The sequence below is a fragment of the Borostomias antarcticus genome (assembly GCF_949987555.1).
Source record: "Borostomias antarcticus genome assembly, chromosome: 15".
NCBI lineage: Eukaryota > Metazoa > Chordata > Actinopteri > Stomiiformes > Stomiidae > Borostomias > Borostomias antarcticus.
Genome location: NC_140248.1, coordinates 7,019,802 through 7,038,788, shown reverse-complemented (window position 1 = coordinate 7,038,788; position 18,987 = coordinate 7,019,802). Strand labels below are relative to the sequence as shown.

The following is an 18,987-nucleotide window of genomic DNA, read 5'->3' as shown; positions in this document are numbered from 1 at the left end:
CCCGCACACTCCTCCTGCAGTCATCCACTCACACCAGGGTGCCCATTCTCTCTCTGCGTGGCTCCGCCCCCTCATGTGAGTGACATATCCGTCAGCCAGTGACACGCCTCGCCTCACCCCCGCCCCGCCCCCTCCTGGCAGAGTGTGAGAGGCATGCCTCTGGCTGTGCGCCGCCAGGCCCCCTACCCCCCCCCCCACGCCCGGCCTCTCAGACCAGCGCGGCCCTCCTCTCCTCGGGCGTCTCCTCCAGGATCTGCTGCAGCAGGTCGGTGAGGGGCTTGGCCACGGCGCGGTAGCCCGCCGCCGTCAGGTGCAGGAAGTCAAACATGTCCCGGGGGGAGATGGAGCCGTCCGAGTGCACAAACGCCGCCCCCACGTCCAGGAACTGCGCCCGGCCCAGGCGCGGCAACCACGAGCGCAGCAGCGCGTTGACCGCCGCGTTCTTCTCCCGCAGCGGGTTGGGGCGCTCGCCACGCGGCAACAGACCCTGGAAGGGGGGGGGAAATCGGACGCATCGTGAGGCGTGGCTTCAGCTAGGACGATCGTCGCTTCCCTGATGACGCCGATCGAACATGGCGACGCAGGCAAACCCACACTTACCAGCACGACTACCTTCGTCTTGGCGAGGCGGGAGGTAAGCAGCTGTGCGACGGCGAGGATTCCCCCTGCAACTTGCTCCGCCGTGTGCTCGTGATTGTTGGTGCCTACCCACACCACCACTGCCTGGAGACAACAGCTTTGGGTTACATCCACACTTGCATTACTAGATATACCCAGACAGCCTGGATGCATGCATGTATATATGTAAAGGGTTAGTTATATATATATATATATATATATAATTATATATTTATACAGACTGATTGTATGCAGGTACATATATATCTTGTACATATACATTGTGTACTCCTAGACTTATACTTTATATATATATATACACACCGACTGAATGTATGGTGGTACATATACATATTATTCTATTCTGTACATATGGATGTATATAGCTCTTGATATCCTTCTTTTACACACATCAGTCCACATCAGTCTTAGGCCTGGACCTGATGCTCTTAGCCTTTCTTGCTCTGAAATTTTAATTTAATGTAATTTATTGCTCTATAAATGTTCTTAGCCATTAGACAAATATATTCCATTAGACAAATATATTCCAGGAGCTTGCTCCAGGTTGCCTGTTTTAATATCTGTGTTGCTTTTATGGCTCTGTGTGCTACTAACCCTGTTCTGCCTTCCCTCTCCCTAGTGCCTCTCTCTCCCTCCTATCTTCTAATCAGGTCCATTGGATGCCCCACTGTCACCAGCAGACCTCCCGGAGTCCGATAGATACCCCTGTGTCTGCTGTGGATGTCGTAGCATTTAGTTAACACACATACGTACACACAGACATACACCAGCCCACTTCCGGCTTTAGGCCTGGGCCATAGCAAACACACACCAGTATTCACCATGTCTCTCCTATGATGTTTTTTTAGCCTCTCTTACTCTGAAATGTAATTTAATGTAATGTATTGCTTTATAAATGTTCTTAGCCGGTAGACAAACATACTCCAGGAGCTTGCTCGATCGCCTTGTTGAGAGGGGTCAGGGTCACTTACAGCTCACTTATCTGGCCCCCGGGTGATTACTGTTTTTTTGCTTCCCTCTTGAATATGTAGAGGTGGGTCGTATGCCCACCTCCCTTGTTCTCTGTAAAGCGCATTGTGTTGCCTCTGGGTATGAAATGCGCTATACAAATAAAGCTTTGATTGATTGATTGATTGATCCTTCTTTTACTACTCCTACTCCTCCCCTCCCCTCCTCCTCCTAACTTGATTCATCAAATCACCCAACAGTGATGAACGTGCTGGTATGTGTCTGAGGGCCGGGGGTGCGTCTGAGTCCCACCTTGGGCTTGATGTTCTCCATCTCCCCGTTCTGAAGCCTCCACAGCACGTTACAGGTGGTGTCTCCTCCGATGCCGAAGTTCAGCGCGTGCAGAGGAGAGAAAAGCTCTCGCCAGATCTGCGGACGCAGAGTTTTTTAAACAATATGGCTTTGGATAGGAATATAATATAGCATAGGAGTAATACACAGCTTGTATGTATTATTACTCATGCCGCTGACGTCAACACCTGGGCTACACACGGGGTGATGACCGACACAATTCAGCCACTGACATTTCGCCGGAGTCACACACACACACACACACTCACTCACACTCACAGTGAAAGGGTGGCTCTACTCTCTCACCTCATACTGCTGCATAAGCTGCACCATGGAGTCTCCCACGAACAGCACCTCCGGCTCAGCGTCTTTGCACTCCAGTGCAAACCGCGCGTGCTGCAGAAACACAATGGCGCACTCAAGGACACGACACGCTTGGGCCAAGCACCGTTAATACACCGCCGTTGTGTGTGACGAGTACAAGCTAGAGATTGAGTACCAGCTAAATGGTCAATGGACTGCGCCTGTATCGCGCTTTTATCCAAAGTACTTTACAACGGCCTCTCATTCACACACACACACACACACATCCACACAACAATGGCGGCAGCTGCCATGCAAGTTCATTGGGCGTAATTTGGGGTTCTGTGTCTCGCCCAACGACACTTCGACATGTGGACAGGAAGAGCCGGGATTCGAACCGCCCACCCTACAATCATTGGACGACCCGCTCTATCTCCTGAGCCACAGTCGCAGTATGATCTGATGTGTCAGCTCGCTCACTGCAAACCTGGGACATCCATCGCCCGTCTCCTTGTATGTCCTCCACTGGCTGGGCCACGACTGCAGGGTTCATCTCATCGCCACTCATCCTGATGCTGCAAGACACAGGTCACAGATGTTCACACAAAAACACAGGTTGTGAAGGCCTGTGATAACTTCCTGTGCCCTCACAGCGGGTGGTGGTGCAGGGAACGGGAGGCTGTGGCTACATCCAGTCCTCTGGGAAGTAACGAGAAAGCCAGAGATGCTTGGGTGTTTCCCACCACGGCAAAGTCAGAAATTGGGCTAATAAGTAGCTGCTAGCTACCATTAGAACCGAATGACAGAAAATACTGTAGGAAGTATACAAATAAATAAAGCTTAAGAAGTACCCTGCTTCGTTTAGGATCCAACCTTTGCATTGGGACTTCCGAGTCGAAGTTGAATCAATGTAAACTTGAAATCAGTATCTGAATTGGTAAATAGCTTGCCAACGACGTGCGATCATGATCCAGGCCTATGGCACAAGATCCAAACCCCCTCATCAGTCCACGGACCGCAATGCCGCTAATGTCAGCTAGCTATCCCTTTACATCCAGGGCACACCCGCTGGACGTGGGGGAGCTAACTAGCTGGGCTAGCAACCTAGCTAGTCCGTGAGTCTACCGATAAGGTGCACCCCACGTACCTGGTGGCTTCTTGCGATGTCAATCCTATGTGCAAGCAATGTGGATATCCCCTCGAGCACAGGAGCTGCCTGCAAGCCGATGCCTCCGTGCTTCCTTCCAAGGATGCTTCCTAGGATGCTACAGCAGCTTAGTGCGTCTGTGCAGATGTTGCTTTCGCGCTCGGATACTAGCCAGCCAGCTACGATAGCCCGCTATAAGCCCTGGGAAACTACACTAACTCCTCGCGTAGAGACAATAAATGATCTAAACAATAACGTATTTATTCTCCCAGTACTTTGTGCAAAACGAATATGTCCAGTTGTAATTGTGGAATGTATCGGTCAGTCCAGTCTCCCGCCGTCCAGCTCCCGAGGTTCTCCTCTGCTTTGCTTTCCTTTTCTGCTGGTCGCACTCCCTCCCTCGTCCTGCTCCCAGGCCCACTTCCGCCATGCATGGGGATGAGTGGTTCCGTCTCCACATCACATATCCAGGTCCCTGGGATTAACGTTAGCCTGCTGGGTTTTATTGGGTTGCAACTGAGGAATAGTAGTCCTATGTTAATATAAGAAATGAGGGCGGTTATTCTTGCTGCCTCATATTCCATGACAGATCCGATTTTTTTGTCACATATGACAGTGGCGTACTTTTTAGCCTACTGTAGGCTATTTAATCTGAGTTTACTGCTAAAAGAAATTCGTCCTCCAAGTGACACTGGAGAGGTTAATTATAAGTTGTTTAGTTGCTTCATTCCTCCTTTTTCTTTGGCAGAATATTTTATTCACATATATTACATAAATAATAGATATTGTCCTTTCACATTTCTTTTCACTTTTACTACAAATTACAAATGTATACATATAGCAGTCGCCTATTTTGTTGCCCGTTGGCTCATCCAACATTGCCTTGAATTCCTTTGTGAAACCCTGTGGTTGAAATGTTACTCTGTTGGTCTGCTATTGTGTTTAAGTAAAGGAATGACCAACTAGGATGCCCGCTTCAGTTATAACCGATGCTATCATCTCAGCCAAGAGCACCACACATTTGCTGAAAGATGTCCAGGCCAGCCAACATTAATGGGCAATTTAACAGCTGTGCAAAGCGATAAATAGCAAACTCATTCCCCTTGTCTCTCCCGTTATCCTCCCTGACCACACCCTCTCCTCCTTCTTGGCCACACCCTCCCCCTGACCACACCCTCTCCTCCTCATCATCCTCCCTGACCACACCCTCTCCTCCTCCTCCTCATCCTCCCTGACCACACCCTCTCCTCCTCATCATCCTCCCTGACCACATCCTCTCCTCCTCCTCTTCATCCCCCCTGACCACACCCTCTCCTCCTTCTTAGCCACACCCTCCCCCTGACCACACCCTCTCCTCCTCCTCATCCTCCCTGACCACACCCTCTCCTCCTCCTCATCCCCCCTGACCACACCCTCTCCTCCTCATCATCCCCCCTGACCACACCCTCTCCTCCTCCTCATCCCCCCTGACCACACCCTCTCCTCCTCCTCATCCTCCCTGACCACACCCTCTCCTCCTCCTCATCCCCCCTGACCACACCCTCTCCTCCTTCTTAGCCACACCCTCCCCCTGACCACACCCTCTCCTCCTCCTCATCCTCCCTGACCACACCCTCTCCTCCTCATCATCCTCCCTGACCACACCCTCTCCTCCTCCTCATCATCCTCCCTGACCACATCCTCTCCTCCTCCTCCTCCTCCTCCTCCCTGACCACACCCTCTCCTCCTTCTTAGCCACACCCTCCCCCTGACCACACCCTCTCCTCCTCCTCATCATCCTCCCTGACCACACCCTCTCCTCCTCCTCCTCATCCCCCCTGACCACACCCTCTCCTCCTCCTCATCCTCCCTGACCACACCCTCTCCTCCTCCTCATCATCCTCCCTGACCACACCCTCTCCTCCTCCTCATCCTCCCTGACCACACCCTCTCCTCCTCCTCATCATCCTCCCTGACCACACCCTCTCCTCCTCCTCATCATCCTCCCTGACCACACCCTCTCCTCCTCCGCCTCCTCCTCCCTGACCACACCCTCTCCTCCTTCTTAGCCACACCCTCCCCCTGACCACACCCTCTCCTCCTCCGCCTCCTCCTCCCTGACCACACCCTCTCCTCCTCCTCCTCATCCCCCCTGACCACACCCTCTCCTCCTCATCATCCTCCCTGACCACACCCTCTCCTCCTCATCCTCCCTGACCACACCCTCTCCTCCTCCTCCTCCTCATCCTCCCTGACCACACCCTCTCCTCCTCCGCCTCCTCCTCCCTGACCACACCCTCTCCTCCCCTTATCATCTTTGGCCACCATTGATAATTGTTTGGGGTGTCTGTAGGAAGTTATTTAACAGAATTAAATGTATTGTTTAAGGGAGAAACAAAAGTTACAGAGAATCCTTGTACATCTGATGGATTTGTTTGGTTCAGCCAAACAAAGTGTGATAAAGACTTCTGTTTGTCCTATGCTCTTCCCAGCAACTGGAAAAACATCTGGAATCAATGGAAATTCCTAAATTTTCCTAAAAGGTAGTAACTCAATCTATTTGGATTAGAACTAGGCTACACTGTATGATCACTCAAATGGATGTCATATTAAAAGAGAATTTGCACAGAACTGAACCTGGTATGTGAGGAATTGCGTAAATATCTTTCCAAGCAGAGGTGTGAAAGAGGCCCTGTGTGCTGATCTAGGATCAGGGGCCTTTTAAATGCTGTCACTTTCATCTCCGCGTTGGAAGGAGGAGGAAGCCAGCCACAGCTGACCACAGATCAGTTCCAAGGCTATAGTTTCTCAGACTATCCTTGTTTTAACATGGACCATGCGGAACCGAGGCTATAAATAATGATGAAGAGACATCAAAGTAGAGAACAGACTGCACCTGGACTCAGCGAGGGCAGTGAGGCAAATACGGTAGGAAAGATTTCAATAATCTGCTTTGAAATATGTTTTTTATGGAAATAGGTCTTGTATGTATTGTATTATTGCAGTTATATGACATATTGACCATTTTATTTGGTATGTCCTGACAGACTCGTCGGCCATGTCAGTGCTGATCCTGGTGCTGCTGGGCCAGACCCTGGCCTCACCATATTTCTCTGTATGTATCGAAGACAGCGCACACCATTCAATATCGTTTCATAGAATTATCTGCACCAACTTTTTTTCTGCATCTAATCCTATTATAATCATCCTTCCTTCCTTCCTTCCTTCCTTCCTTCCTTCCTTCCTTCCTTCCTTCCTTCCTTCCTTCCTTCCTTCCTTCCTTCCTTCCTTCCTTCCTTCCTTCCTTCCTTCCTTCCTTCCTTCCTTCCTTCCTTCCTTCCTTTCTGCCAAGTCCAAATGTGAAGTTGTTTTCTCTGCGAGCACAGGACCCCTGTGGTAGCGAAGTGGCGGAGTTGAGGCACAGTGTTCGGGTCCTGGAGAACAAGCTGCTGATAGGTGCCTGGCAGATCGAGCACATGCAGAGACACAAGCACTTCAGCCATCCTCGACCCAGCGTGCCCCAGTATGACCCTAAAAATGCCTCAGACCCTGTCCAAAACTCAGACAAAAACACCAATGGAACAGATGACTACAAAACAGGACTACAACCCCCACTACCCCCGGCAGGCAACCTCATTGTCTATGATAAAGGTAAGAAAGAGAGGAATACTACATCTATAGACATCTGCTACCTATTTTACATAAGCGAGTTGTTGAAATAAGTACAGTATCCTGCTATTATCAATGTAGTATTGATTGAAGTTCGCATTACATTAATGTGTGAGTGGCTGTGGCTCAGTGGTAGCGCTGGTTGTGTCCTTGGGCAAGACATTGAACCCCAAATTGCTCCCAATGAGCAGGCAGCTGCCGCCATTGGTGTGTGAATGTATGTGTGAATGAGAGGCCATTGTAAAGCGCTTTGGATAATAAGTGCAGTCCATTTACCATTGACGTTGGATAAAAAGCACTATATAAGTGTCCAATTACCATTGAAGTTACACAAAGCAGACTGTAGAGGTAATAATCCTAGTCCTTGGCACATGATCTCCCCAGACTGCTCAGAGCTGTTTGACAGACTGAGGCCTGCAAGTGGTTTCTACCGTATCCGACCCAGAGTGTCTCTGGAGCCGTTCCTGGTCTACTGCGACATGAAGGATGGGGCTGGCTGGACAGTCCTCCAGCGCCGGCGTCACGGGAGAGTCGACTTCAATCGGTGCATAAAACCTGATAGAAAAACATCACAAACATTCCTTCAGGAACTTTAAAAAAAAAAATTCTAATAATTCTAATAAGTGTTTATTCCTGGCCTGGTCATGCAGGGACTGGGTTGACTACAGAGACGGGTTCGGAGACTTCAAGCTGTGGAACGATGAGTTCTGGCTGGGGAACGAACACATCCACTCCCTGCTACAGGACGGTAAGCTGTAAGGTGCACGCCTCTCACTCACTCACTCACTCACTCACTCACTCACTCACTCACTCACTCACTCACTCTACTCACTCACTCACTCACTCACTCACTCACTCACTCACTCTACTCACTCACTCACTCACTCACTCACTCACTCACTCACTCTACTCACTCACTCACTCACTCACTCACTCTACTCACTCACTCACTCACTCACTCACTCACTCACTCACTCACTCACTCACTCACTCACTCACTCACTCACTCACTCACTATAACAAGAGCCCCTACAGCTCCTGGTCCTGGCACTCCTCAGTCCATAATGCCGAGGACGAGAGCTTTTTGTCCCCCTTCACCTGTCTGGTCGGTTCATATCATCTGCAGGGTCAGTCTCACCTTCTTCAGTGTGTCATTGCTGATCTCTGAGCACATTTCTCTCTCCAACAGGACAGAACCTAATGAAGATAGACCTGATGGACTGGAGTGGCGAGAGAACGCACGCCATCTACGACAACTTCAGAGTCTCTGGCGAGAAGGTCCGACGGACGCGCTCGTCATCAGGGCAGTCGACGCCCTCTGGGATATAATCATCCTAGTCATCATAACAAAATATGTCTAGAAGTAGTAGTAGTAGTAGTAGTAGTAGAAGTAGTAGTAGTGGTAGTAGAAGTAGTAGTAGTAGTAGTAGTAGTAGTAGTAGTAGTAGTAGTAGTAGAAGTAGTAGTAGTGGTAGTAGAAGTAGTAGTAGTGGTAGTAGAAGGAGTAGTAGTAGTAGTAGTAGTAGTAGTGGTAGTAGAAGTAGTAGTAGTAGTAGAAGTAGTAGTAGTAGTAGTAGTAGAAGTAGTAGTAGTGGTAGTAGAAGTAGTAGTAGTAGTAGTAGTAGTAGTAGTAGTAGTAGTAGCAGTAGTAGTAGTAGTAGTAGAAGTAGTAGTAGTAGTAGTAGTAGTAGTAGTAGTAGTAGTAGCAGTAGTAGTAGAAGTAGTAGTAGTGATAGTAGTAGTAGTAGTAGTAGTAGTAGTAGTAGTAGTAGTAGTAGTAGTAGCAGTAGTAGTAGTAGTAGTAGTTGTGGTAGTAGTAGTAGTAGAAGTAGTAGTAGTGGTAGTAGAAGTAGTAGTAGTGGTAGTAGAAGGAGTAGTAGTAGTAGTAGTAGTAGTGGTAGTAGAAGTAGTAGTAGTAGTAGAAGTAGTAGTAGTAGTAGTAGAAGTAGTAGTAGTGGTAGTAGAAGTAGTAGTAGTAGTAGTAGTAGTAGTAGCAGTAGTAGTAGTAGTAGTAGAAGTAGTAGTAGTAGTAGTACTAGTAGTAGTAGTAGTAGTAGTAGTAGTAGTAGTAGCAGTAGTAGAAGTAGTAGTAGTGATAGTAGTAGTAGTAGTAGTAGTAGTAGTAGTAGTAGTAGTAGTAGTAATTTATTTCAGTCTTTGAAAATGTACACACATTGGCACTGGATGTACTGTAACATAAAAAGCAAAACATAGGAGTAAGACTGAAAAGGTGTAGGCTGAAGCCATAGCTTATAATGCCTACCCTTTTTTACATTAAATCATAATATAAAACAGTATAGGCCTAATATTTAGCAAAACATAGACAAAACAAAAACAAAAAAACCTGGAATTTTCAAGCATTATATTATTCCATAGATTATAGTAAAGTTTTATAATTATTTATCACATTATATTGAAACATTTTCTTAAATTGTTTCTTTCTTTCTTAAAGTGTGAACAAAATGCCTTCAGTCAGTATTGAGTAACTTCATATTTCAGATTCAGATTCTCCCTCCCTGTCTCCCCCAGGATAAGTACCGTCTGTTCTTCGGTCTGTACAGCGGGCTGGCGGGGGACGCCCTGAGCGGGGGGGGGGGCATGGTGCAGCAGTGGTCAGCCTCCCTCAGCGGGATGTCCTTCAGCAGCAGGGACCAGGTCAGACAATCAGCCAGCTGCTACAGCCAGAACTCATAGGATGGGCATGGCCAGGCCCAGCCAACACTGTGTGTGTGTGTGTGTGTGTGTGTGTGTGTGTGTGTGTGTGTGTGTGTGTGTGTGTGTGTGTGTGTGTGTGTGTATGTGTGAATTGAGTCCATCACGGTGTGGAATAGGATGAGGACGATGATGATCAAGAGGATGCTGATTACTGTTATTATCATTGACAGGACAATGACCGCTTCCTCCAGGGCAGCTGTGCCCAGGAGAACCAGGGTGGCTGGTGGTATAACAGGTTGGATATACATGCATACATACACTGTGCTGCAGGGTTGTCATCTCCCATCTGGCCTATGGTATACTCCTAGGTGATTTATCAGCAGTGTATCCATAGAAACGCATTGTGATGCATGCATGGTACGTACGAGTCTCACGCCAGCTGGTCGGTCTCGACATCTCCCTCTCAGCGCCACTTACCAAGGCCATCATTGTACAGTATGTACGGTCTCTTTATAGTACATGGAGCAGCTGGAATGTCTGGATGCTTATCATTGTGTAAAATGTGTGGTTTCCTCTCTCTCTCTCTCTCTCTCTCTCTCTCCCATCCTCATTAGGTGTCATGCTGCTAACCTGAATGGGAAGTTCTACCGGGGAGGGGAGTACAAGTCCAGGTTCGACAACGGGGTGGTGTGGGGGACCTGGAAGGGCCTGTGGTACTCCCTTAGGCACACCACTATGAAGGTGAGGCCCCGGCTCTTTATGGACTTCGGCATGGGCAGCGGAGCAGGGCCAGACGGATAACGCCACCAGGAAAATCCCAGGCTTCATCCATGCGTAGGCCTCAGGATGAGGGACTGTCATACTGGACACACACGCCGCGGCAGTAGTGATAAATACAGGAAGTAGAAAGGCTTGGAAAAAATCTTTTTATTGCATAATTCAGTTTGTTTCATTCTCTGTATCAAAAGGATATATTTTAGTATCTTAACATACATTTGTTTACACACTAAGCTCATAAAGGAAAGTTAGTTCAGACATATGACACCTTTGACTTATACATTAATAAATGAGCATACAAACACAAAATGACTCCCTGATATTTTTTTCTGAATTTCTTTAAGTCCCAAATTGCATCCACAGCAGAACACCACACAAGTGCTTTGTTGAAACGACATAAAAAGTGATGACATTTGAGATGAAATCCTGAAAGTTGTCTTTGGAATAGTCTGTACACATTCAAGTTGTCCTTAAACAATACAAGTACACATTTGATAAAAGCTAATAAAATATTGACTTTCACTAAGGCACAGTACTATCGGCACACTCTAATGTTACAGTGTAAGACATGTATTGATATTGACTTCCCTTGAAGCATAATACAAATGGCGACACATCACTACTTTATCACTAACATCTGATCCAGAGTCTGCATAGCCTGGCGTCACCAGCCTGATCACGTGAGCTCACATTCAATATCACTCCATTGGTCAGTCTGGTCATCCAACCATTCAAACTGAGTCCGAGCCGACCCGATATTGGTCGGGCCAATCACAGCCGTTTATCTAATATGGGGCGGGTTTGACACAACGACTGTACCCACATGATATGATGATACGATGACTGACCCACGTTTCATTGCTCTGATTGGCTGTTAAAGCACACTCCAATTGTGTCAAGAGGCAGTTTGGTCTGACCGTTGATAACGCCCCTTGGAAATAAAAATAAACGCAGGATTTCCAGACCCTTCGCATTTTTGCGAATGGGGCGAAGCCAGGCTACAATCTACTAGCAGTGCAGTAGAAATGTCATTGAATGTTTGAATGTTTCTGGCATAGAATTAGTACTTAGTACTCTTGATATGTAAATGATGTAACAAAATGTTCAGCATAAAAATCATACAAAACGGAACTTATGTTGCACAGTGTAACATTTTTCCTGAACACGTATTTATACCGATATGGAGAATGTGTTTCAGATAGTTTTGAGCAGTTAACTTTTAGCCCATCTCTCCTCTCCTCTCCTCTCCTCTCCTCTCCTCTCCTCTCCTCTCCTCTCCTCTCCTCTCCTCTCCTCTCCTCCCCTCCCCTCCCCTCCCCTCCCCTCCCCTCCCCTCCCCTCCCCTCCCCTCCCCTCCCCTCTCCTCCCCTCCCCTCTCCTCTCCTCTCCTCTCCTCTCCTCTCCTCTCCTCTCCTCTCCTCTCCTCTCCTCTCCTCTCCTCTCCTCTCCTCTCCTCTCCTCTCCCCTCCTCCCCTCTCAGGTGTGTCCAGGTGAGTAGTCATCCTCCTGGTACTATGTGGATGACAGGTCCAGGTCCATCATCCTCTGCTCTGCCTCACTCAGCCCATAGGGGGAGCCGCTGCTGCTGTAGTCCCCAGACAGCGGCAGAGAGCGGCAGCGGCTCTTCCTCTGCTCCGAAGCGGAAGCGCTGAAGGTGGAGCTGCGCTGTCGCCCCCGGTGGCCGGAGGTCTGCGAGCAGGACTGGGCCTCCCTCAGTCTACGAGCCAGGAGGTTCCTCTGGATGGGCGACGGCCCCCGGCGGCTCCAGTTGTGCTCTGCCCGCTCCACGCCCAGGTGACTCCCGCCCCCCAGGGGGCCTGGTCCACCAATCCCTGAGGCCCCTCCTCCTCCTCCTCCTCCTCCCCCCCCAGCCCTGTTACTCCTCTGCCTCTCCCTCTCTCCGCTAAGCTCTTTACTGGCCCCGGGAGCGGAGGTCTCCCCCCCAGGGGCTCTGGCTTTGCTTCTAGCCCAGTCGGACTCCTGCTCTGGGATGGGGTAGGGGCGGTAGGAGGGGTAGGCCTGGTTCTCCCAGGCTCCTCTGGTCCTGCAGCTGCCCTCGGGGAGGGTCCTAGGGGCCACCTGGAGGAGACGAGATAATGAAGATTATTATTCATAACGCTGATGAGCCACTTTTTCCTGACTTCAGGTGCTTGTTTGTGCCACTGCTGCAGAACACGGAGCAGACATCCTGTCTAGAGATTTGTTGAGAACAGATAACTGGTTCCAGTAACGGTCAGATAAATGACCAACCTGTGTCATGCTCCTCTCTCTGAAGGGCCAGGAGGGGGCTGGAGGAGGGGGCGGGGACTTCATGGTGTCATGGAAACTGGAGGTCCGGCGGAAATGTGGGTTCTTCTGATAGGAGGGTCCTCCTCCTCCTCCTCCTCTCCCTCCCCCTCTCAGCCTCCCTAACCCGCTCCTCTCCACCATCTCCACCCAGTCAGCCGTGCGGTCGCGTCGTTTCTCGCCCCCCTCGCCCCCGTACCCTGCCGCGGGAGGCCCCAGGACGAGCTCCGCCCTGGGGCTCAGTCTGTCCGGCAGGGTCTTGGAGCTCAGCAGGGGGGCCCGGGCCTCGGGGAAGGGGGCACTGATGCGGAAGCGGCTGAGGTTGGCCTCGTCCCGGAGGCCCGGGGGGGGGACGGGGCTGGGGGTGAGCCCGGAGGAGGTGAACCCTGCGGGGCTGGGGGTGGAGGGAGTGGTGGGCGTGTCCAGCTGGGTGTCGTGGACGGGGCTCTGGGAGACGTGGTAGATCTGGGTCGCCTCCTTCAGCCCTTTCTTCTTCATTTCCTTCAGCTGCTGCTGGGCCAGGCGGTAACTAGGGAAGCGAGGTGGGTCTCTTTAGGACAAGAATCATGGACCAATATGCCTCATATAATAATCACAGACCCCCTTGTTTAAAGATCATGTTACTTCGGTCCACTTAACTAAACATACGCTTAATCAGTTTGAGTGTATTTGCTTGAATATTTGTATTTACATTCTGTACCAGTCTACATACCCAAAGATGGGCGGCATCACTTTCTGTCCCGAGGGAGACAGCCTCTCAGGATCCTGGGCCAGAGGTAGAACCAGGGGCTGTGGTAGAGTCTGGCAGCCCAGAACAGGGCTCCCTACCTGGGCAGGCCCCAGCCCCAGGCCCCCGTGTGGGCCCTGGCCCTGGCTGTCACACAGGCTTGGTCTCTGGAGGCTGTGGCCGCAGATGGAGGCCTCGTCGGAGAGCTTGCGCCCCCCGGGGGAGTGCAAGGAGCCGCGGCGTACCGAGCTGCACTGGGGGGTCCGGCAGAGCTTCCTCCACACGGTGACCAGCACGGTGGCCAGGATGACGGCCAGACACAGGGAGATACCGGCCACCACCACCATGTTCCCTCCCAGGAGACTCGCCCCCAACGGGGCAGAGGGGAGGGAAGGGGAGGGAGGGGGCAGTCCTGGGGAAGGGAGGGAGGGAGGGAGGGAGGGAGGGAGGGAGGGAGGGAGGGAGGGAGGGAGGGAGGGAGGGAGGGAGGGAGGGAGGGAGGGAGGGAGGGACAGAGATAGGGAGGGAGGGAGGGAGGGAGGGAGGGAGGGAGGGAGGGAGGGAGGGAGGGAGGAAGGGACGGAGATAGGGAGGGAGGGAGGAAGGGATGGTCACATGTACAGTTGATTTAGGATGTATGGCTATCTGGAGCGTTTAGAATCGGATGGAACGGGAATCAATTCATTTCGTATGGACGGCAACTCTGTATGTGTTCATTCATTACACACAACACAGAACACATGTGTCCCCCTAAAAAAAAAAAATTGAGGATATAAAAAGATTGAGGTATGAGTAGAAAAAAAAAGAGTTAGTCTGCCAGAGAAGAGAGGAACTGTTTATTCACCTCTGGCTGGAGAACAAAAGAACAGAGGATGAAGGCCAAGAGAGAAGGAGTGCAATGTACCGACGGATGGATGTTTCTCTGTGAGGTGTTTGCGACGACAGACAGAGAGCACAGACCTGCGCAGTCCTCCAGCGAGCAGAGGGACTGTTCCTTCACCATGCCGGTGCACTGCATCCCGTCGCCACCAGAGGGCAGCAGACACACGCGCGCTCGCTCCCTCACACCCTCTCCGCAGCTCACGCTACACGTGCTCCAGGGCTGCCAGGGACCCCATGCCTCTGCAGAGAGAGAGAGAGAGGGAGAGAGAAAGAGATATTTAGAAACAGTCCGGAGAGATTGGCTGGATGAGTCCACTAATCAGCGTGAGGAGACTGGCCGGCCAGTGGGTCAGGTGGTCGTTTCTAGATCAGACTAAATGAAATCTCAGGAATCCATGGAATCTAATAACACTTGGTAAGATCAAACAGGGCAACATCTGCCAGTGAGTCCACCTAGATCTCATTTCTAAAAAGAGAGCTACAAATCACACAGCCTTGTGACCGTTTGTCATCCCTCCAAATACCGATACCCGCAAAATCAAGAGAACGAGATCGGGAAAGGTTGACAAAATCTATTCGGAGGGAATGTGACTGGTCCATGTTAGTGTTTTGCGTTCGTCTCTTTAAGTCATCAAAGCCCGTGCTGAAGCTTGTAATGTAAAATCAGTGTGGTACTTCCTGACAGGATAGCCTGTTGGGACTCTGTGTCGGGGTGGGGGGGGGGGGGTGTCGGTGTGTGTGTGGGGGGGGGTGTTGGGGGGGGGGTGTCGGGGGTCGGACCTGCGTTCCTGTGGACCACCAGGCAGGTCTGTGCCGGGCTGGGCGAGCTGCTGAAGTTCAACACGAAGCGGAAGCAGTACTTATTCCTCCCCGGGTCGAACACGGAGCAGTTGAACTCCGTCTCGTTCTGCCCCTGCGTCAGCCAGTGGAAAGCCAGGGAGGGGGAAGAGGCGGGGTCGCCCGGTCCCTCCGGCCCCTTCTTGCTCGACGCCGCCGACGCCACCTGGCCCCTCGTCCCGGGCGAGCCGTCCCGATAGAGGAGCACCTTCCCGTTGATGTGGGTGCAGGGAGGGGCGATCAGTCGGACGGATACGGCGCCCTCGCAGCTCGTCCGGTAGGCCTGGGCGTTGTCCACCAGCAGCTTGTAGGAGAAGATGCGTGAGAGGTACAGGGGACCGGAGCTCTTGATGTCCTGAGCGGCGTGGGGGGAGCGCAGGGACACCCTGACGAAGTCCCTCTCTGTGAAGGGGAAGGCGCAGGCCAGCTCCAGGCTCTGGGAACGCAGGATTTTGATTGGGTGCTGCTTGTGGGCGCGGACCTTGTCGATGGTGTTCCGACCGATCTGGTTGAACTCCAGGTAGCTGACTTCCAGGAAGAGGGCGGAGCCTAGTCCACTGGAGCAGGACTGGAAGTGCTCATTGGTGGAGACCCTCACCTGGGGAACAAAGAGAAGAAAGAGACGTCATTGGTCAGAACAGAAAGACTTAGACTTAGCAGACAATGGAGGAGTGAATTATTATTATTTCTTATTTTTTTAATCAACTACCACTGTGTGACTGACCTGGAAGGAGCCTGATTGGTTGCTGGTCCTATCGACAGCTATGTGGAAGGTGGGCCATTGCACCTGCAGTTCTGGGCTCCACCACAAGGTGGCCACCTGTGAACTGCCACTGTCACTTCCATTAGTATTACAGGCTGTGGTGTAACTTGTCTGCTCCAGGCGAAATCGGAATGTTCCGGCATACAGGAAGCAGGAGCAGTTGAACTCCAGCCTGCCCTCTGATTGGTTGGAGGGAAGGCTCCTGGTCAGGACGGTGGTGTTTGTTTCCGTGTCGACCAGAGAAAGGGTGGGGTTGCGATCGGCTGTGTCGTTGCAGTCGGTGCTGTAGTCTACAAACACGCTGGCGTTGCTAAGGGCAACGTGGAGAGAGGGCCAGAGGTTGAGCCCAGCCATCGCTACAGGAGAGGAGAGAGAGAGGAGAAGAGAGTCAGAGGAGAGATAGAGGAGAGGTAGAGGAGAGATAGAGGAGAGGTAGAGGAGAGATAGAGGAGAGGTAGAGGAGAGGAGAGAGAGAGGAGAGATAGAGGAGAGGCAGAGGAGAGGAGAGAGAGAGGAGAGATAGAGGAGAGGTAGAGGAGAGATAGAGGAGAGGTAGAGGAGAGATAGAGGAGAGGTAGAGGAGAGGTAGAGGAGAGGTAGAGGAGAGTTAGAGGAGAAATAGAGGAGAGGTAGAGGAGAGATAGAGGAGAGATGGAGGAGAGGTAGAGGAGAGATAGAGGAGAGGAGAAGTAGGGAGGAAAGGTAGAGGAGAGTTGAGATATAGAGAGGAAAAGGAGAAATAGAAGTGAGGAGAGGTAGAGCAGACAGAGGAGAGGCAGAGGAGAGATAGAGAAGAAGAGAGACAGAGGAGGAGTTGAGTGGAGAGGCAGAGGAGAAGTAGAGGACAGATTGAGGAGAGGAGAGACAGGGGAGAGGACAGGGGAGAGGAGAAGAGAGGAGATGGACATGGAGGGAAGAAGGGAAGGAAGATAAACAATGAGGGTCTCAGCTGTGTTGGACTGGGCTGCAGAGCCATTGTGATGGGTTGCATGCCGCTGTGTGTAGCTCACATCCTGACCAAGAACAGCCCACTACAGGAAAGAGGGTGTGGGGAGGGGAAGAGCGCCTCCCTCTCTCCGACCCTTACCTCTTCCTCTCCCTAGCGAGCTCCCCCCCACCCCTCTCGCTGTAGGTTTGAACAGGCCTAAACTGACCTTCAGACAATTCAATAGTAGGGTGGTGCTCTCCATCGCAAAAGAATACAGTGCATTGAAATGAAAGCGAGAGTGTGTGTGCGTACATGTGTGTCTACGTGCGTGTCTTTGTTCCAACCAAGCAAATACACTCTGGCTTCAACCAATCAAAGTTGAGATGGGAGACTGATGTTTGGCGTGTGTTACCATTCCTTTTTTCCCTCTACACTACATCTCTGGGCTCTGTCATTCGCTCGCATGGCTTCTCCTATCACTGCTATGCCGATGACTCCCAACTGGTCCTGTCATTTCCCCCTTCTGATACACAAGTGGAGACACGCATAGTTGGGTGCTTGGCTGACATCTTGGAGTGGACGACAACACATCACCTCAAGCTCAATCTGGACAAGACTGAGCTGCTGTTCCTCCCGGGGAAGGACTGGCCGCACCAGGACCTGGCCATCACCATTGAAGACACAGTGGTGACCCCGACTCGGACTGCGAGGAATCTGGGTGTGACCCTGGATGACCAACTGTCGTTCTCCGCACATGTCACATCCGTCACACGCTCCTGCAGATTCATGCTCTACAACATCAGGAGGATTCACCCTTTCCTCACTTATGAAACGGCGCAGGTGCTCATCCAGGCCCTGGTCATCTCCCGCCTGGACTACTGCAACTCCCTCCTTGCTGGGGCCCCGGCGTTAGCCATTAAACCCCTGTAACTTGTCCAGAAAGCTGCTGCTCGCCTGGTGTTCAACCACCCCAAGTTCTCACACACAACTTCCCTCCTCCGTTCCCTACACTGGCTCTCCTCACATCCAGTTTAAAACTCTACAGGGCAATGAAAGGAACAGCCCCCTCCTACCTCCAGGCCATGGTCAAACCCTATACCCCCTCCCGACTACTACGCTCTGCTACCTTGGGGCAACTGGTTGCCCCGTCACTCCGAAGACTTTGCCTTCAGCACTAGATTATGCTCTTAGTCACTTGTTTTAGAAAGAAGATGAGTTCTGGCAAGTAGTATTACATTGGCTTTTCCTACGTTAAATGCAATTATTGTTAGTCGCTTTGGATAAAAGCGTCTGCTAAATGACTGTAATGTAATGTAATGTTGCGCTGGATTTGAACAAAGGCCTGCAAGCCCTATGGTACTTTACACCACACACACACACACACACACACACACACACACACACACACACACACACACACACACACACACACACACACACACACACACACACACACACACCTGGAGTTGACTGCCCATGATGATGCATTGATCGACCCACTGTCTGCCTATCAGCTCCTTCCACTCACCATATCCCAGGAGCGCCAGCAGGAACGGCAGTAGCCAGACGGAACCCTGTGGCATTCCGACGCCTGTCGCCCGGAAATCTCCTAAACCACATGACCCTCCTCCTCCGCCATCCCGGCCCTCTGAGAACCCCCGACCGGCCAATCAGACAGCATACAGGTCATACACCTGAACAATGAAAATACAGCATTCATAAACTCAGCAGGTTACAGGTTAGTGTGGGTTCAGTCTGGTTCCCTGGCATTATAGCACTTTATTGCATATGAGTGTAGTAATTTTCCCCTGGTAGGTATTGATGGCTGTTAGCCTGTACCTAGTGCTCTTACCCAGGACCAAGAGACTAAACAGGAAGTGAGTCTATGGGGAGGCGGGGAGGCTCCTTCTGTCACCTTTCATCTTTCGTTAGCAGGGAGAAATAACACACACACGCACGCGCACACACACACACACACACACACACACTGTCAGTAGGTCATCCCTCTGCCAAACTGTCAGTGTGTGTGTGTGGTCGCAAAGCATAATAGATAGGTCTCTCTGTCCCCTATTGTTGTTTTTAATGTCCTGTCAGTA

General features: G+C 51.1%; 3 protein-coding genes across 3 annotated transcripts; 1 reads left to right on the top strand and 2 right to left on the bottom strand.

The window, feature by feature from the left end:
• Window positions 1-208: 208 nt before the first annotated feature.
• Window positions 209-3,742, bottom strand: pafah1b2 (platelet-activating factor acetylhydrolase 1b, catalytic subunit 2; the record flags this gene model as incomplete). The annotated part of the gene is made up of 6 exons (XM_084449599.1): window positions 3,389-3,742; window positions 2,729-2,816; window positions 2,245-2,334; window positions 1,900-2,016; window positions 601-723; window positions 209-487 (listed from the first exon to the last, which is right to left on the bottom strand). The coding sequence occupies exons 2-6, from the start codon at window positions 2,807-2,809 to the stop codon at window positions 209-211; spliced, it is 690 nt and encodes a 229-aa protein (XP_084305725.1). The 5' UTR covers window positions 2,810-2,816; window positions 3,389-3,742.
• Window positions 3,743-6,425: 2,683 nt separating this feature from the next.
• fgl1b (fibrinogen like 1B) lies at window positions 6,426-10,492 on the top strand (the record flags this gene model as incomplete). The annotated part of the gene is made up of 8 exons (XM_084449862.1): window positions 6,426-6,482; window positions 6,754-7,018; window positions 7,421-7,580; window positions 7,687-7,784; window positions 8,226-8,314; window positions 9,566-9,691; window positions 9,922-9,986; window positions 10,306-10,492. 8 exons carry the CDS (start codon window positions 6,426-6,428, stop codon window positions 10,490-10,492), a joined length of 1,047 nt encoding a protein of 348 aa, XP_084305988.1.
• Window positions 10,493-11,980: 1,488 nt separating this feature from the next.
• Window positions 11,981-18,474, bottom strand: thsd1 (thrombospondin, type I, domain containing 1; the record flags this gene model as incomplete). Its single annotated transcript, XM_084449861.1, has 8 exons — window positions 11,981-12,324; window positions 12,385-12,547; window positions 12,719-13,283; window positions 13,467-13,893; window positions 14,442-14,603; window positions 15,144-15,798; window positions 15,925-16,319; window positions 18,420-18,474. 8 exons carry the CDS (start codon window positions 18,472-18,474, stop codon window positions 11,981-11,983), a joined length of 2,766 nt encoding a protein of 921 aa, XP_084305987.1.
• Between the last annotated feature and the right edge of the window lie 513 nt (window positions 18,475-18,987).